This window comes from Taurulus bubalis (assembly GCF_910589615.1).
Source record: "Taurulus bubalis genome assembly, chromosome: 10".
In the NCBI taxonomy this organism is placed as follows: Eukaryota; Metazoa; Chordata; class Actinopteri; order Perciformes; family Cottidae; genus Taurulus; species Taurulus bubalis.
In genome coordinates, this window is record NC_136598.1 from 18,642,427 (window position 1) to 18,662,736 (window position 20,310).

At 41.0% G+C, this 20,310-nt stretch overlaps 1 protein-coding gene across 1 annotated transcript in view; it reads left to right on the plus strand.

Annotated features, from left to right (window-relative positions):
* Positions 1-2,157: 2,157 nt before the first annotated feature.
* Positions 2,158-20,310, plus strand: part of sphkap (SPHK1 interactor, AKAP domain containing) — a gene marked incomplete at its 5' end in the record, with an annotated part of 45,646 nt that continues 27,493 nt past the window's right edge. Inside the window, one exon of the mRNA XM_079225004.1 lies at positions 2,158-2,201. Within this exon, the coding sequence (XP_079081130.1) occupies positions 2,158-2,201 (44 nt within the window). The remainder of the gene's footprint in view (positions 2,202-20,310) is intronic.

The window sequence follows — 20,310 nt, forward strand, 5'->3', positions numbered from 1 at the left end:
TGTACCTTGATTGGCGATGTTAAAGGGTGCGATAGTGTGTTTTCCACAGTAGCCTCTTTGCTATTTTTTATAGGAAGAGACACTGACGATGTAACATGTATGTTTCCCTCAGAGCATTATTTCAGGAACATGCAACATGTAAGCTCTAAACTGAGATAACGAAGGTCTTAAAATTAGATTAGAGGAAGGACAAGTGGTGCATATTTATAACCTACCCAACAAATTGTCTCTTACATTGGACAGTTCAGTGGTCCTGAAAGCCTAGAGCTGAGAGGTAACCTTTCTTTCAAAATTAAAAGACATCCTCCGATAAACACATCTTAACTTTTAAAATGATGATGAATTTGATGCACTTTGCCTATGCTGCTCTAGTTTTTTTCCTATTCTTTGTAGTGCATTGTCCATTCCTTTTGAGATGAAAAGATGGCAATGACATGACATTAGTTAAGATGCATTTAATTTAACATGTGCTGTATGCATTAAGTCCTCCAAATTAAATTAAACTAAATACATGCAACAGCCTCCAGATACTATTATCAACAGGATGGCATTTGTCTGAGCCCTCTAATCCAATATTAAAATCACCACTGAAAAAAGCAATGTTTAAGGTTTGGTTAGGATGAGGGAAATGTCATATCTGGGTTCAAATGACTGCTTCCTCAAGGTTAAGGCCTCATGGTCATGTTTCCAATTAAAAACACTTGGTTAGGGTCAGGGAAGGGTTATGGTAACAAGAAACCAAAGTTGCCTGTTGGTAAATTGTGTTATAGTAATACACTTTGCTGTTGCATAAAATGCATTAATGAGAATAAATCAGGTTGTATCCGTCTTCAGCAATCATCAAGAGGATATGGCCTTACCGGGTTACAGGAAGCAATTAATGTGTGTGTGTGTGTGTGTGTGTGTGTGTGTGTGTGTGTGTGTGTGTGTGTGTGTGTGTGTGTGTGTGTGTGTGTGTGTGTGTGTGTGTGTGTATTAGATTAATTTAAGCCTCAACGTTCATCTAATGACTTCGTCATTGTGTGCTTTGACCTCTATAAAATGCCCAATAACTTCATTAATGTGTGCGGCAACCTCATTACAATTTGCCATGACCTCATCACAGCACTGTGACAACCACTGTGCGGTGACTTTATAAACTGCAATAACACTGACTAACTGGAGCAGAGAAGATACTGTACCTGTCTGCCTACTGGGGCCGCTTTGATACCATTGCAGCCTGGGAGGCGGGGTCACAGGAAACGCTAGTGCACTTTCTGTATGGGTCGTAAGATTGCTGGAAGTCAAACTTTAATGCTTCATGTATCGCTGTATCCAGTTGTTTTCTCTTCTGATTTTCTCTTATCTGAATATGCGTAAATAATTGACGTTACGAGACAAATAGGCGTTCCACAAATATGAGCGCAGCAATATACAGCAGTTTCACCTATTTGAGGTATAAATGATCATATTTATATTATATTCCTATTTCGCACCCCCCATAATTCACTAAAATATTTCTAAACCAATTTTGGGAGGATTCATGAATTTAGAGATTTTATTGATGATGCCACGAGGTAAAAATGACCAACAAACAGAGATCTTTCAACCAGTCAACGCAGATTTCTTTGTCACATAACTTGCGTACTTCAGTAACGTCACTTCCATAGTTATTTTAACCCAAAAGAAGATCTTTTCCTTAACCTCACTATAGCTTTGTGGCCTAAACTTAACAGAGTTGATACCTGTGAAGACGGACGTTTATTTTGGATAAGAGAATCGTGCAAACCAGTGTGTGTGTGTGTGTGTGTGTGTGTGTGTGTGTGTGTGTGTGTGTGTGTGTGTGTGTGTGTGTGTGTGTGTGTGTGTGTGTGTGTGTGTGTGTGTGTGTGGGTGTGTGTGTGTGGGTGTGTCTTCACAGTGTGTGTGGGAGAGGTGAAGACACACTGCTGAGCTTTTAAATTGCTTACATCTCCAAACACCTGCCAGATGATGCGGAGGATCACTGCTGGACAGAGATGGCCTCGAAGAAAGCCTCCATCTGTTCCTACCTCCTGACACTGATATAGCGTGTGTCTGTATTTGCGATTGTATGAGCTCTTTTATCCATTCAGCTATCTTTGTGTATTTTAGGTGAGGAACTTGGACTGATAACTGAGATGGAGAGTCGGACTGAAGATGCTGTCATCGCTCTTCACTGAGCTGCAGACCTTCACTGAGCTGTAAGAACGACACTTCCTTTTGTTAACGCGATGTTGTTGACGTGTATTGATCAACAGCATCGGGTTGCGTGTATTAAACTCACTGTATTATCACTGCAGCTTAAAAGTGCTTCTTATTTCGTTAAGAAATTATTTAGAAAGAGCTATAAAATGTGTCGCTGTAATCTTTTTTCAAGCCCCACGATACCTTACAGAAATCATGGAGTCCATAAAATCCTCTCACAGAACCGGACTCTGCAAAGAGGGGTCAATGTATGATGTATCGCAACAACCACGACACAAACACTTTGTAGAGTTTGAGCCGATGCTAAGCTGACTTTATTTTATCCTGTTTCAAGTGTATTTCCTCATTAGATCACAAAAGCTCAAAGAACAGAGAAGAATTACTGAAAGTCACGCCTTTAATTCAGATAAGGTGTCATGGGGCGAGGAAAAACATGAATAAAGAAATACCTAATCTAGCCTTAAAACAAGCTATCAAAGGAGAATTTTGCAAACTGCATGTAAAAATAATTAAATAAAACTGGACCCTATAGTATAATTATGCTATTTTAAAAGGAATGTCCTTTTATATACGTATTAGAAGATTTAGTCAATATTAAACAACTTAATCCTTACCTTCACCAAATGTATATCATACATGAACATATTATTCTCTACCTGCCCTGTAACCAGGGTTGTTATGAGTTTGTGCTTTTCTGATAGCAGTTTTGTTAACATTCTAATACACAGCACTGATTTTTTTGTTCAGTCTTAAATTTATGAGTTGATGGGAACTTCTTCCAACGCTATTTTGAATATCACTGAAAAACAAAACGATATTCGTTCTGCTTTTAAATTTTTCTATTTTTGTAGCGATCCTGTATCACTGTCTTCCACTACACTGTCTACAGGGGTCATTAGGTTTCATTTTACATCGTCAAAACTTATTAGAATAATACAAAAAGCTATCCCTTGCATTGCATCACTGAGACGTTTTCCCTCCCCACTTTGTTGCTCTACCCCACTAACATCTGTCTCCAGTCTCGGGGTGATTATGACACTTAATTGCAGCAATTTATCATCAGATCCCGAGCCGGTTAGAGAGGGAGAAGTAGGAAAATGAAAAGGCAAAAAACTTGTGCATGCACTGGGACCGCTGAGGCAGAGAGCTGGTCATAAAGCACTAATAGAGGCCAGGCTGCTGAGAAAGCACAGGTCTCTGAGAAACACGTCATCATCAGCAGCAGCACTGATGTCTCAGCAGCACGACCTGCACTGCATGACAGGTGCCACAACCTCAAAGTCAGTCAGAAGAACAAATGGGACAGATGGCGAAAAGAGCAGGAGCATTGTGTATTTTTATGTTATATTTGAGAGAAGGTGTCGGGGCTGGAAATTATGTTTTGTTGTTTGGAACTCCACATTGGCAGTAGTCGAGGTTGAAATAATGCGCTGTGGGTTGGGCCTCGGTTGGTGATTTATTTTCACTTTCTGGGGAAATGGCAATGTTCATTTTACCCCAGCGTTTTTGGGTGGTTCAGTTAGGAAAATCCAGAAAAGGCTAGTATATAATAAATACTAAGGAAGATGGGGGGAAAAATGAACAGCAGCATGACACAGACGTGCAGATCAAACTTCAGGGGAGCGCTTCAGAAGCACGGAGGTGAGTCTGTCTGAATCATCAGAGAGAGGACGGAAGTAGGGCAGAAGATAATTGTAGGTCAGAATGTAGAGAGAAGGACAACTTGGCTGTGTACACATGGCACAGGTGCTTGAATGTGGTTCATTTGTCATCAGTGGTCTTTATGCGTGTGGACAAGTGACCACACACACACACACAGTATTACGGCTGTAATCAGTGAGAATATTCTTGGCTCAGAAAAAGATTTGTCTGCTAACACATCATGATTGCTGTTATTTCTAATACTGGGTTCATCCTTTGTGACTGGAGCTAAACATTTACCAATTATTGTATTTTTGACGACATGAAAAGTAAATTTGATCTGTGACAAAGTACTGAACTTTACATTAAACTACATTTTGATATATTTTCTTATCTTCTCTCCATTTTTCTCACCCGGTTACAGATCTCTGAAACAACACACGTTAGATTTCTTCAGCTATAAAGAGACAACAGTGAGTAACGATGATAAACTACTGTGTGTCGCCCTATGAGAGCTGCCAAAAAGTGGATGACCTGCACTCGGTGCTGTACCAGAATGCATCTGGTGTTGACAGACAGAGAACTGGAGCTGCTGCTGCTCCGCTAAGGTGCTGTTCATGCTACACCTCCTGTGTTGACACCATGCAGTCTGCAGCCACGATAGCAGCGGACGTTGTACGCACAACGGTGCCTTTGGCTAAATGTTGGCATGCTTACACTGTTGATGCAAATATACTAATTTTTGTGAGTATAATCGTAATGTTTACCATGTTCACAATCTTAGTTTAGTGTGCTAGCATGCTAAAATTTGCTAAGCGGCGCTACATGCAAAGCACAGCTGAGGTTGATGCGTAATAATGAGTTCTACAAGTCTTCTTGGAAAGATCCGCCCTGCTTCACTGAGTTAGACGGAGACGATTGGTTTAGGTCAGGCCTAGACCTCAAGTAGTAAGGGTCAGGACATGGGACCTGAACACATCAGGTTACCAATACCTCGGAGGCTTGGACGCCTGACCAATCCTGTTGCTTGAATGCTGCACATGCGGGTCTTGCCAAGAGTAGTAGTAGGATACATAATAACGTGAGGCGGATGCGTATGTCGGTTTTTCAGGTATTTGGTCATAAACCAAAGTATTGGATACATTAAACCTGATGAAGCTAAGGGAATACCGACATTCTAACAATTCATCCATAGGGGAACATGAAGATATTGTGATTCATCCAACAGTTGTTTGGACATTTGGACCAAAGTGGTGTACAGACTGACTGACATTGCCACTCAGTGCACTTAATCTCACACCTTTTTATTAATATCTGACAGGCTGAGGTACCCGCTCCACATCCTCCACTGCCTCAGTATTAAAACATTTAAACCACGATGTTGGATTTGCTCACCCTCATCCATGAGCCCATATTTTGTTGCGTGTAAAAGTCTTACCTGTGAGACTGCCTATTAGACAACATAAACATGAGCAGTGTCTGATGTAATGCCACCTGCTAGACTGGAGTCAGCACTCTTTTTGTGCATGCAGCTTAGAAAGCAGATTCAAGCATTTGGCACACAACATTTGAGCAATATCCTCAGCTATCTGCACAGTGCGGCCTGAAAGCGAGAGTTGTACTCCGCAGTGATCCCATACGGCACGATGATGCTCCAGCTTGTTGTTCTCGGAGGAGTCAGCCACCAGTGTTGAGGCCAGTGTTCCAGCTTTGCCTTGTCAGACACCCCAAAAGGCGTCAAATCAAGAGCTCTTCATGCAGGTATGCTCAGCAGGGTTGTAGTCATTGCGTGTTGCTTGGTGTGCAGGTGTCTGGGTCTGGAAGCATGTAATCAGTGCTCAGGGGGTTATGTCTGAAGGAGACTCATCAGAGGGAAGATTGGGCTTCAAACAGCAGGTGTAAATCAGCAATGATTATCTCTCTGTCTCTTTCTCCTCTTCTCAGCCTATTTATTTTCCTCTCTTGGCATGAATGAGCTTACCATTAGGCAGAACAATGCTAAATGGGCCTGTGCCTTGCACCCATGCTAGCCTCGGCGAGCTCTGGCTTCATGTGGCTTCTTTGCTCTCAGCGTCTTGTGTCCTTCCTGCATCGCCAATCCTGTCTCATTTTCTTTCATGTCTATCATCAGATTTAATGAATGTCTAAAAGATGTGTGAAAGGTTAGGTGATTAGATGGTTAGCAGTACAGCTAAGTGAGAGTGTCAAAAAAGATCACAGCAAGGTGGTTGGAGAGGCTGTTTTTCTCTTTTTCTTTTAACTCTTGATTTTACTGATTATTTCTGCCCTCATATCTACCGTCTCGTCTCCTGTAAAATGTTTTCTTCAGTAAAGGAGAAACATTGATTTTCAGCAGAGGGACAAAAAGAGCGACTTTTCAAGCTGATGGTGGGAGGTAAGAGAGGCTCTTACGAGTGTTGCGCCAACATCACACCTCTCGGTTTGCCACCACCAGGTTCCAGGAAACCTGTTACTGTTTTGGAAACTGGACCCACAGATCAGATGCACTGTGATGAGTGTGATTTGTGTGTCCGTAGAAAAGCTGTGATCCAGTGTCTTGAAGGGCAAACATCAAGACTTGGCAACAAGGAGAGGGTGATGGGAGTAATGTTGACATTGTATTCCATGTACTATCACCAGGGTACTTGTCAGGCCATTGGAGTCCTGTTTCAAGTGCCCTCATTTGTAATCCTCACTCATGTGTGACAAACTGCCTGTTTGGGCACCTGTTTGAGAGAAGCAATGCTCAGCAGGGGGAGATTGGGAAGGCAAGAGGCTGATCTGGTCTGATGGAGGAAGACCCACGATTGGCAGTCGCTGACTGGCACAGATAACGGAAACAGGTCTCAACTTCTACTTTATATTAACACTAGCACAGGTGTGAATTAGTAGTTATCTTTGCCACTCATCAATGACACAGGGTCACACTAACGGACATTTTTCTTTTCTCAACTCTGTCACATTTGGTGCAGAATGAGGTAAAATGTACTGAGGCTCAGTAGAGGGACTTTCAGAGTTTGCTTAGAAATGTGTGTTGGGGTGACTGGGGTGCTGTTTTCGGGGATGAGCATGGGAGTCTTCTTTTTTTGGGGGGGCGGAGGGGTCATTAACTTCATTGTAGTATTGTTATAAAATATTGAAGTTCCGTTCATCCACTGCTTTTTGTTTCTCATTTTTCCATCTCCCTTGTTCCATATTATTTCCTCTTCCTCACCTGTTGGTCTCTCTCTCTCTCTCTCTCTCTCTCTCTCTTTCTCTCTCTCTCTCTCTCTCTCTCTCTCTCCCTCTCTCTCTCTCTCTTTGTGTGTTTGAATCTGCATGTATCCCTGCTGGTGACACAATGAGGCTTTTAACTAGAGAGCAGGGAGGAACATATGCACAGCACACATACGGGCAAAGTGCACATACTGCAGATACTCTGTACTCCCATGCGTAAGGACACACTTGCATAAACATGCATATAGAGCCACACACAGAACAACACGAGGAGCATAATGCCTCAGCAGATGCTGTGTGGTTGTAGGGATCAGATGGACACTGTTGTATCTGTACTCAAGGAGACAACATTGGGGTTGTAGACAGTAGGACGCCTGATTAAATCTGGCTTGAGCCATCTGTCCCAGCATCTCTGTGCACACACGCTGGCTCTGAGACCGTTCTGCACACGGCTACGTTGGCATTTTGTTTACCAGTTTAGAGCACTCTAAACAAAAAAAACACTCTAACACCAAAAATGCAGTGTCAACAAAGTTTGAGCATCGTTTCAGTGTTTTAGTAATTAGTTTGATCTTCACTGCAGCTGATGCCACTCTCAGGACTATATAGTGGTACCGATCTTTTCATCTAACTCTCGGCAAGAAAGCCAATACGTGTATTTCCCAAAATGTCAAACTATTCCTTCAATAGGATATATGACTTTATAACTTTATATTATATTTATAAATATTTAAAAAAAATAACATCAGTGCACTGAAACTGAAGCAGGTAGATATAATTCAGTCATCATTCACTGAACCGCCTCCACCTGTTTTCCCTCTGTGATTTATCAACATGTGTAGAAAAAGACCTTTGACATTAATTAAGACATGAAGACCTGGTTTGATTATTATGGTCCTCCCACTTGTCTTTATAATAAAAGCTCCAAAACCGATCGTCATAAAGGCACAAGAACAAAAAGGTACAGCGCAGTGAAGGACTTCAGCCAATTTAGTTAAACCACACAGCTCAGAAAGTGCCAGCTCAGTGCACCAATTGACTGAGACGAACCTCTCGTACACTCATCTCATTCATGACCTTTCAAATTATTGCTGATTAGGAGCACTAAGTCGCCTCCAGCGAGGAGAAAAGGGAAGCAGGGAGAGCAGCGGAGAGGTGGAGGAGGGCCATCCTCTCTAAACACCAGTGTGTACAGTGAGTATTTTCATTCAGCGTTTGCTGGGCTGAACACACACTCTGCTGATAGAATCATCAGGCATTCGGTTAAGTTGTTTTTTCAGCAAACAGTGACCGTTTCACTGTCGGTGTTTGCTCACTGCTATATGATAACAAAAAGAATATCTGAAATTGTTTCAGTAGATCTCTGTAGGTCGAGGCCAACCGATTAGGGTTATGACTTACATAAACGTTATACGTCTACGTCAGTAAGTCATTCTGTCTCTGTAGGATCACCTATAAAATTATTTTTTCTTCAAAATGGCCAAAGTCAAAATTCCATATATAGATAATTTGATTTATGGTTTGTATAAATTTAGCTTTCTAAGCATTTCATGTGTGGAAAATGTAGAGTCGGTTCATCCTTCCATCCGTTGTCCTGCTTATCTGGGGCCGGGTCACGGAGCAGCAGGCTAAGCAGGTAATCCAGACATCCCTCTCCCCAGCAACGTTTTCCAGCTCTTCCTGAGGCACTCCCAGGCCAGACGAGATGTATCATCTCTCCAGCGTGTTCTGGGTCTAACCCTTTTACCAGTAGCACATTCATGGAAACGCTTTTAAAGGGAGGCGCTCAAGAGGCCTCTCTATCAAATGCCAGAACCACCTCAGCTTGCCCCTTATGTGTTAAGTGGCCTGTCAAGCTTCATTCCTCCTGAATAATTAAATTATTCAAACATAGGAGGTCTTCTGTTTGCATAATCTATTTGGCATCTATTTATATACAACTTGTATGATTAATGCTCGCTAGCCCACCAAAGACCCACTAAGAACATAGAGATGGCCTCAAGGTTTTCAGTTTCATTATAATTGTGTCTCATGAAAAAATCAAATGGAAATTGACAAAACATTTGCAGAAAATAAGGTTTTTGTCATAGACAATGACCTGTTAAAGCCAAATAAAGGATGACAAACTTATTTATGACATTCAAAATCTAATCCAAGGTGTGGCACAGGTGATGTGGCTATTTAATTGCTGTTACTTCCTTTTCCGCACAAGGTAACCATTTACAGAAACGCAATACTCGAAACATCATGGTTAACCTTTTTTGCTGGCGCATAAAACAGCTGATTGCTGATATTCACTATGTTTTGAGTCTTGCTTGGCTGTAGTTTGTACGGTCAGGAAAGGGGAGAAAAAGTCGTTATCATAATAATAAAAAAAGGCATCCAAAGTTTCCCCTTATCCCACTTCTGTGACAGGGATGAAGAATATTGCATACCCAGTAAGTGTTTACTGGAACAAGAAAGCACATTACCAGGCTGTTTCAGAAAGTAACATAAACAAAAATAGCAAAAACAAATGGAGCAGAGGAAAGCGGTTGGACGTGTGATGAAGCAGTGAGGAGGGGGACAGAAAGAGAGAATGAGTCAGCAGCAGTAGCTTTTGCTCTCCCCAGCTCTAAGGACAGGCGTTGGCCTTATATTAACGGCTTGTGGGACAGAGTGTAAAGCAGGGCTATATTTAGCCCACCGAAGAGCGAACATTGATCACATTGTTTACCCCCCCCCCCCCCCCCCCTGTGCCATTCATAGCTTTTCCATTTCTTCATGCTTTGTTAAACTGTGGAAATCTTTACCATTAACACCTCTTCCAGACCAGTCATAATTCACTGTAGTGGCAATGAATTATGAATCCGGTTTCCACAGACGTTTGAAGGTGGATCCTGTGTCCTTTCTCTCAGTCCACGCTCGACAGGTAATTGAGCGGGTTCTAGTAATAATGTGGTCCATGATATTGATCTGCCGGAAGTAATTTCCTTTCCTGAGAATAGTTGATCAAATTGCACCTACTCTGTGTATACGTCGTGTGTGTGTGTGTGTGTGTGTGTGTGTGTGTGTGTGTGTGTGTGTGTGTGTGTGTGTGTGTGTGTGTGTGTGCGCGCTTGTGGAAAAGTAAGACAGCGTGAATATAGTTTAATCTGTAGTCATTGTCCTTTGAGGCTGGACCATGAAATCCTCAGACATGCATGGATTGCCTTGAGTCTCATAATTATCTTGTAAATCCAGATCCAGTTCAGAACCTTCACCCCGACCCGACTTTACCCACATCACCCTTTTTTTTCACATGTTCAGGTTATCTGGGACCAATTTGGCAGCTTAACAGCATCCTGGTACTATTTTTATTGAGTGCCTTCCAGTATCGAGAAATTGAACTGCAATTTAACAGCATTGCCAAGGACATTGGCATCAATCAAAGGCACATTTTATTTTTGTGTTTGTTTTTTTTTAAATGATTTTACGCACAGTGAGAGGTGTGGAGGGAAATGAAAAAAAAACATACCCAGGCATAAAAACAACTTTAATTTTATCAGCAGGGATCATCTCTATGTCTATATATTAGACATGGAGATGATCTAACAGCTTTGAGGCTATACTTGTTATGCTTTGAATTGAACGCTGTAATCAAAGTCAAGGGCGTGAATATGACAGTGCAGGCAGTGCGGTTGCACTAGGGATGCACTGTATGTCATTAGTATCATTAATCATAGAGCCACCCCTTCAGCATATTCAGTACAGAAAACACTTAATAGATATTCTATTGATCTTTAAAAGGTATTTCTAAAACATCTGAGAGCATCTGTAAAACAGATTATCACGATGATTTTAATAGTTACCTGTTAAGGAGAACCCTCTGTTTCTCAACAATCCTGCATGCTGCTAAGGTGCACAGTGCTACATAATTATGGCATGGCCTTGACCTTCACTGAGTCAATTTTCCGTAAGAAGCAATCATTTAATTGTGGAGTCAAAGCACCTGGTATCAGGCTAATTGGGAATGTTAATTAGGTTATTTCTAAACATTGACAGTGTTTCCTCCTCTGTTTGTATCCATACAACCAATGGTTGCTGACTAAAAGTGCCTTACAGCAGAGTCAGAACAATAATGACCAAAGAGGTTTGCACACTCAGTGGCCACCTCAAATATTATCATATATACATCATAATAAATATCATTTTCACTCTTCAATTTTAGATTTAAATATGTGTTGATTCCGTTCCATGTCAGTTTGTTAAGGCCATACGTGTGGTGCTGAATTGTCTTGAATCATAGATATGTTCTTAAATTGGAATGTATCACCTTTAAACAAATAGTGTAGAATAGTAAGATGTTATTATCACATATAAATGCATAATTTAAAACATGTGGATTGAATATTTGATTCTATGGTTTAGTTAGTTATGATAAAGAAAAAAAAACAGTCTCACCAACATCCATATTTATGTGTCCTCCAATTGATATGCCGAACACAAGTATGTATCACTGTGTGCTCATCTTCATCTGTTTTTCTACCCACAAGATTAAAATGTCAGGAGGCCAATTGTCCACCGTGCGGGGAAGATTAGGGTGGACAGACGCTAATCAACGAGAGAGAGAGAGAGAGAGAGCGAGAGAGAGAGAGCGAGAGAGAGAGCGCGAGCGAGAGAGAGAGAGAGAGAGAGAGAGAGAGAGCGAGAGAGAGAGAGCGAGAAAGAGCGAGAGAGAGAGAGCGAGAGAGAGAGAGAGAGGCTTTATTGTACATTCAGAGCAGGAGAAGGGAGTAAGAGTAGGACCAGGAGAAAAACAGGCAAAGAGAAAGAGAGACGGCTTTCGAGATAGACAGGGAGAGATTATACTGAGTCTTCAGGAAATCAATTTAACCTGCTGCTCAGTTTTTCAATGAGCTTTGCAGCTTAGTTATCTGACAGTGACATCTTAAAACTACAGTGATGTTGCAGTCAAATACTCAAAATAAAAAACCACAAGGAGACATTGTGTCATATTTTCCAGCTTGCGTAGTTGCATTGTGTTCAGATATTGTGTAAGGCCAAGTCAGCGTTACCTGAAGGAGCTTTTCCCATGTACATAATAAATGCGAGTGTACGTATTACATTACCCAGCAGGCTTGTCACTGAATTGGCTCAAACAAGGCCACTGGCTGCGTCTGGTCCAAACCTTCAGGCATCCTCCCAGCGGCAGACCGGAACTGCAATCTGTCACCGCCACCAACTCCTCCTGTCGTACAATGCCGCTCGCCACCTCTCCTGTCCTCCATCTCTCACTTCATCAATCCTTCCCACAACCTTCCCTTCACTAGCGCCTCCACCCTGCCCTCACACCGTCCATCCATCCTGATCATCCAATCTCATACTGTGCACTGTACTACACCCGTGCTTCATCTGTCATCCACCCTTTCATCAGTGTGCTTAAGATAGAATTGGGACAATTTAAGAAAATGCAGCGGGGGGAAGTTAGAAACCAAAAAATGTGTAAAGAAAATTCAATGATAACAAAGGAGATATGTTAACATGACATATTTGAAAAGATGAGTTTTCAGTTAACAACCCCATCTGCTTTATTGCATCATAATACAATATTGAAATGCCAAAGCAGATGGAAAATAATATTGTATCCAGAAAGGCATTTATAACACATTAAACCAAGCATGAGTGTGTGACAATACACCAGTTCTCTCATTTATGGGCAAAATGTGAGGTTTTAATTGGTTATGGAGAGTTTGGGTCCAAAACAGCCAATCGTGTTTCACCAGATTTCTCAGGTGGACTTCTTTATACCAGGTAAAAGGGCAAAGTCTTGGGGAATACTAATCAACATGTATGTGGAAAAAAGCTCGAGCTGTGTGTGTCTCCAGGGCGCTGTTCGCAGTTTGATATGTTGCATTAAGTGATGTCACTTGAGTCAACTTCGGTTCGGACGGAAGGATACAAATGGAACCGTGATTTGAATTTTCTTAAAACCTCAGTGGTTTTGTTGCTTAAACCCAACTGCGTCCGTTTCACGGTAATGACGTGGCGTATAATATAAAATGAGAAAAGCCTGAAATGCATTATGGCACATGAAATGTCCTTGACATGTTTTACTATGTGCACAAACCTGTGTGAAAGGGGCTTAACAGCGCAAACTACGGCGACCGTGCGGTCAAAGCTACGGGTGTTTACCTGACGGAGGAACAGAGGGTGGACACTACACTTGATGACGGCGCCAGTTGGGAAGACTTCATCAGCTGGTTTCAATTGGAGTCTAGACATAACTAAAGAAAAACGCAGTCAAAAATCCTAGAGTTGAATGCTGGATCGGTATTTATATACAAACACACAACACACAAACACAGCAAAACAGTCAGCAGAAATGTCTCTGGAGACTTTTATTATGCTGATGAAGTCTGTGAAAAGGTTTTTTTCTTCTCTCAGTGCAGAGACCACAGGTTTTCAGACACTGTCTCTATAACTGCCATGGGTTTTATCCCAAAAATGCAGCAAATGAGAAACATTTCATTATGAAACTGACAGTAAGAGTGGTGTTGATGAGCAAGGCATCAACGGTGAAAAAAAAAAGCTTTCAATCAGAATTAAATCATACATATTGGAAATGTTATTTGTGGTCCTATTTATTTAGTTTTAGTTTTATGTGTCTACTGAAAACACAACCAACGTTCTAGTGATGTCACTGTGAGGCAAAACCAATGACTCTGTCCATCATTAACCTTTTTGTGCGGCTATAATGAGCAGGTCTTGTAATCATAGGTTTCCATTATGACGAGAGCACAAGTGGAAGGGAAGGATTGATGGAAAGGTTAAACAAAAATAAATCTGTAATAAGTGAGGTGAGCGGGAGCTGTGATTACTCTGATTAATTAACAAGGCCATTGCTTCTAATTGCTTCTAAGAACTCACTGTCCGCCAGCAAATTCTGTATTTCCCGTTCACAGCTGCCTTACACGGTCCCGTTGTCGTGTACATTATGTTTGTGTGTTTTGTTCATTTTTGAGACACCATGCATCCTATTTGAAGTCTCGTATCCCATCCAGGCTGAAGCCCCATGCTAACATCATCTGCTCAAACCACAGAGATTTTAATCTTAAAACAATCCCTCAACCTGCAATAGCCGCTATATTTGTCCTCTTTTAGGCAGCAGAAATGAGTTCCAAACACAAAATTGACATAGTTGACGTGAAATAGTTGCTTATTTATACGTCCAGCACTTACAGAACAACATTATCATTCATGTGGAGTTGTGTTTGTGTTTCTACCTGATGAAAATAAATCCAATATTCACTTTCTTTCCGCTCTGATTTGGTCTCTACCAGCTGTCTGGCTCTTTAGCTGCTAAATGCTCCTCTATGTCTCTTACTGTGTTTGTTGGCTTCTTGGTGCTGAGCAGGTTTAGAAAGTTTTTAGAGCGTTTTCAGTGAACACTGCTGCTTGCTGCAGCCATTGTTTTCACATTGTCACGCGATACATAAAACATAGACTCTAGCTGCGTTGACTCTCATCCTACTAACTGGGGTCCCTGCAGACTATACTGCAGGTGTACGTTTTGACATATCTCACAGATGCTTTATTCTACGTTCCAATGTTTCGTGCCTTTCGTCAATCAGTTTGTCTTCCGATTGAGTTCATGTGCTTGTTTTCTGTTATAATTAACACTTTTTTTAAATGATGATAATACCTGTCAAAAGCACCCAATTTGCAGCTTGTGTAGTTATAATAGATGAAATAGAGTAGAATATAGCAAATGTTTGCCATGGGTCCTAATGTAAAGTATCACACACTAGCAGGTGTTAAGGTCACATATTTCCTCATTTGCTCTGTTTATTTTCATTTTACACATTTTATGGGAACGGCAGACTCTGCCACTAACAATGAGAACTACTACATACAGTAAAACGGTAATTTCAGGATGTAGATACAGGTTGTAGATTCATTGCAAGGCTACTTCTGGCACCCATGAACAGTATCAAGAACATGATTTGATTTCATGAAAATCCATCAAAGTATTATGGCTTTAAGTGCCATAATGCCATAGTGCCAAAGTATATTTACGGAAACATTTACAGCACTTTAACTTCTTAAAGATTCGGTTAAAATGTTTTCATTAAAATTCTGAAATCAATGTGGGCGGGTTGATCCCTCGTCCTCTCTACTTCCGACTGAGGCAAATTGTGGCTTTACATAAAGCCAGCCAGAAGACAGGATTGTCTTTATCATCCTATAATGTAACACTCAGTTTTATCCTCATGCACAATACTTTTCAGACTGCAGTAACTTTGAACATCCGTATTATAACTGAATTTGACCTTGGTTGCCTTTGTTTCAGTTTATTAGCGGGATTTGGAGAATTGGCTCAGCGGTTTATCCATCACTGTGAATAGACAACAATTATAGACATTGAAGCTTAGCTTCAGTTTAATCTATTGTATTTTGTTCTGTTCTAGTTCAAGAGCTCATTGATAAACATGTCATCGGAACACTGCCCATCTTTACTTGACTACACAACGTGAAAAAATGTGAATCAAGTCTGTTTATTTTTCTCTGCATGAGTACGTTATCTGGACTATTGGGATCTAGACATCAAAGCGGAGCTACAAGAACCCAAGACATGAACTGCAAGTGGAATCGCGTGCTCTCTGACTTTATTTTGATAAGATCTGTTTACTGACCGAACCTTGACTGATAACTGACAGCCGCCCTCCCTCCAGCTGCAAAGTTGAACCCTCTGCACTCCTGCTGTTCTGTACTTATCTTTCCATGTCACAACCACTCAGGTCCATCCTCACATCTTCTCCTCTCCCTTCGCTTTCCTCCTCTCACGTGCTGTGTTTTTGTTTTGTAGTTTAGCTAAATTAAAAATATCCCCACTGAGACAGGGTTCTGACAGTGAGAGAGTCTGTACGCCGGCTGATTCTCTCTTCATTTGTGTTTTATTCTGCCAGCTCCCTCAGATGTCTCCCCTCTGCTGATGAGAGCAGTCTGCGCTTTCATCTCCACTTTACTTGTCCTTCCATCTTTTATTATAAGAATGTGTGCAATGGATTAGTTCTCCTCTTGAAAAGCCTTTGGATTAAGATGTGTGGAGGGGCACCAGAGAGGATGATGAAGAAGAAGAAGAAGAAGAAGAAAGAGGAAAGGAGGACACGATGATGAGGAGAAAAACTGAGTGAGAGGAAGGACTCAAGGGAGTCAAAGGAGGGTGTGTGTGTGTGTGTGTGTGTGTGTGTGTGTGTGTGTGTGTGTGTTTGTGTGTGTGGGACTAAACATCAATGAAGTTTGACTCCTGTTGGTGGAGGAGGAGGAGGAAGAGGAGGAGGAGGAGGAGGAGTAGGCATGCCGTTAAAGAAAGCGGGGCACACACAACAAATCAAACCAATGAGCGTAGTGGAGCACACATTCGGACAGTTTCCCATCAGAAGGCATTCATGACGTTGCACTTCGCTGCACACACAGAAACAGTGGCTGAAGTGGTTGTGTAAAGAATGACGAGAGCGATGGCTCAGCAGACCAGGCTACTCTCTGGTCTCCTTTTATTGTCAGGGTGAGGGAAAGGGTGCTTCAGATGCTGTTAGATGATTAAACAAGCACTTAGGTTGAAGCATACTCAGTCATACACTTTATGTTGCGCTTTTAAAGCAAGTCTAGCTTTATTCTGATAACTCAATACATTCAACGGGGAACAGGACCCGTGAGTTGTGATACGCACAGTCAGAAAGCATCTTGTGAGCTCAGCTTTCGCGACCACACTAAAGTCAATCAATTCAGCCCGGTCAGATAGTGTTTGTGCATCCCAGTAAATTCTACTGGAGGTACAGTAACCGGTATTGGCTTAACCTGAGAATAGAAAATGAACCGAAAAGCGATTACTGTCATTTTAAGCAGTGAGCAAAATAATGAATAAGCAAAGTTTACGTCAATGTTTATGTAAAATCAAACACATGCCTCTATTTCTTCCTTCCATAGTGTACCTCATTTAAAGTCAATATGTTTCTTAATGGTTGTTGCAATTAAAAACACAAATCGGTGCAACAGCAGAAAACCAATACAACTCTCTGGCTCTGTAGTGATGCTGGTATACTTCATGCTTTTCACTCTCAGCCTCCTATATTTAGACAGTGCAGGTGATGATGGGGATTATGTTGATATTCTATTTGGGTCACCCTTTAAGGTCACTCGTGTGCAACACCAAACAGCAAAGACCTGAGAGATGATGTGGGAGTTTCTGTTCTGCCAAAACAAAAATACCTTTCAGCCTCATACCTCAGACTTAATATTTCTTCATGTCTCACAGACAGGGTTCTACTGAAGTTAGTAGTTGTTTGATCAACATTTCAACCAGCAACATACAGGTTCACTTTAGTCAGTAACCCAATTACTTTGTTATAGGAAATATACTGATATAGCACTGCATTGTGTCTTCTTTTTGACAGAAAGAGGGAGCAGGTCCACTTAACCCAGTGTGAATATCGCCAATTTAATTGGCATTTATTTTGCGTTTTTTGTGAGCTCCATTCAGTTAGTCTAAAAATGGCTCACAGGCTAACTGTAGCTTCAAAACAGGGATGATTCAGTGTTTTACATACTGCAATTGTTGTTTACACTCATGCAATACGTCTGACTGTGGTGAGTCCTAAGGCTTTTTTCTCATGTGTTTGTTTTTGACGAGATAATTTAGCTGTATGGATAACATTTTTAAAATGTTAAAACGGGTATTTGCTTCATCATTGGGTCCATGTTAAAGAAAACATTGAGCTAGAGAAACAGTTTCTCTCTGCTGAGAAGCCTGAAGCTAGAAGGTACAGTCCGTAACACGGAGGGCACGAACAGTTGGTGAAAAGTGCTGGCTAATGCAGAGCGTCAGCTATTTATATCAGAATCTATAATGAGAGGTTTGACGGAAACTGGCTGAGCTAGTTATGTTTCTTTTCTCAGTGAAAACTTTGTGAATATGTTTCATAATAAAAAGAAAAACTCAAATATATATTATTGGGAAAGGTATTTCATTGAAATGCTTCATATTTTAGGTGAGGCCCAGCAAGTGTTTTGTAAGCATTTGTGCTCCTTGTGGGTTGCATAGTAGTGCACTGAGAAATTGCAGAAATTGGAGTTTTATATTGTTAGGAGTTGAATGAAGGCAAATGGCATCCAGAGGGAGAGAAATAGCATGAGAGCTGATAACAGCATGTACAAATCTATCTTCTTTGAGATTGAGGGCACGCTGAAAATAAGCATTCCCTTTGGCAGAAATGATCCTTTTAAGCAGAGTGAAGATGTAAACTCTGGCCGCCGTACAAATCTACAAAGCATCATTTCTCTCTTTGACACACACATACACACACACACACACACACACAACACACAACACACACACAGATCTCATCGTCATGCATTCTCTATACTCTTTTCCTGAATATCTATCTATTTTCTTTATCATGGCAGTCTGTGGGATGATAAAGAATTGAAGGTCACGACTTCTTTCACCCCCATTCCTGATTTATATATCGGTATATGTTACAGAACGTATATAGCTGTTACTCTCAAGGCTGTCTTATTTGTGCCAAGGTGATGGAGATGACGGCTGTCTCAAGTGGCATTTGGAAATTGTGTGTGTGTGTGTGTGTGTGTGTGTGTGTGTGTGTGTGTGTGTGTGTGTGTAGGCATTTTTGTGTTCCTTATATTTTAGTTCAGATGGGTGCCAGTTAAATGATGTATGCTGTTTCTCTTAAGATATCAAAGATGTAAAAACAAAACAAAAAATAGAACGAATAGAAAATTCAACTTAAGAATTGCAATAGTCTGGAGGAAAAAAAGGGTCAGTCGACTATGTGTAATGTCAAAGTTATCATCAGTTACAAACCCAGAGAAAATGATCACTCCCCTCAGTGCTTCAGCCTCGTCAGCTCATTGTTATATGCTGGCATCACTCTCACGGCTCTCACCAACCTTCTTTACAGACTCGGCAAATAGCAAACCAGCTCTGATGAACTGCACACTATCTGGCCAGCACCAAACAGCACACGGAGTTGGCAACTCTAAAGCTGGTAAACATATTGGAGCGTTGAGCAGCTTAAGAGACAAATATTTCTTGCAGAAGTTAGTAGAGACAAAAAAAGAGATAAAAGAAAGTGAATTTTGGACTTAAATGGAGTCAAGTTGTCTGAAACACCAGTAACTCGCAATATTAACTTCATACGATGAATGCATTCCACAGTATATTTACAGCTACCAAAATAGATGTTGTTCTAAGACATCAAGATAAGTTCAAACACTATCCCATATAAAATACAATTTTGATGCCCAATATATCAGCATGACAGCTAATTTGGTTTTATCACAGAAATGTCATATTGGTGTGCAAGTCAGCTGGCAAGCAACTTGCCATAATATATAAACTGCAATGCTTTTACATCGAATGTACAATAGGAAAATATCTGGGGGGGAAAGTGTATCTATTCTAAAATGTTGTTGTTGAACAATGTGATTATGTAACAATCTAATAGCAATATTGTTATACCAATATGGGCTTAATCCAGTATAAGCTTGGCTCTGTAAACAGCACGATGTGTGTCCCAGTGCGTTACCATATCTTTCACTGTCACTCTGCTGACAGCTACAGAACAATGTGACTAAACGTTCAAATCCACTCTGTAATTACCGAAGAAGATGCACTGAAGACTTCGATATTTCCATGGAGACTGCTCATTGAAAGTGTCTAAGTCAGTCCTCTATGCAGTGGTTCTCAAATGGGGCCACGTGAAGGCACTCCACGGGATACGCAAGATTTCTTTATAAATATATTTAAAATAAGCATCCATTTAAAAAATCCTTTAAAATAGTTATTTAATACATATTCAATAAAACATAAGTGTACATTCTTAAACTGAATTTTACATATTCTATATTAAATTAGACACTGATGGCAAAGCGCGGTGTACAATGCTTACAAAATGACATGCTAAAAAGGCTTTGCACTGGTCTGAGGGTACTTGGCTGAAAAAAAAATTTCACAGGGGATACATCACTGAAAAAAGGTTGAGAACCGCTGCTCTATAGCTTGGTCACACGTACAGTAACAACAGGAACATCTGCTGCAATGACCTTGTGTTGGAGGTAGAGCACCTGCCTGAAGATGCATTCACGTGCAGCTGGAAGTTAGAAAGATGTCTGAGAGTGTCCTATAGTCTCATCTTGGTCAATCATGTGTTCCAGATGTGATGGAGATATTTAGTTACTATTCATTTGTCCTTTATGTGTCACTGTTCA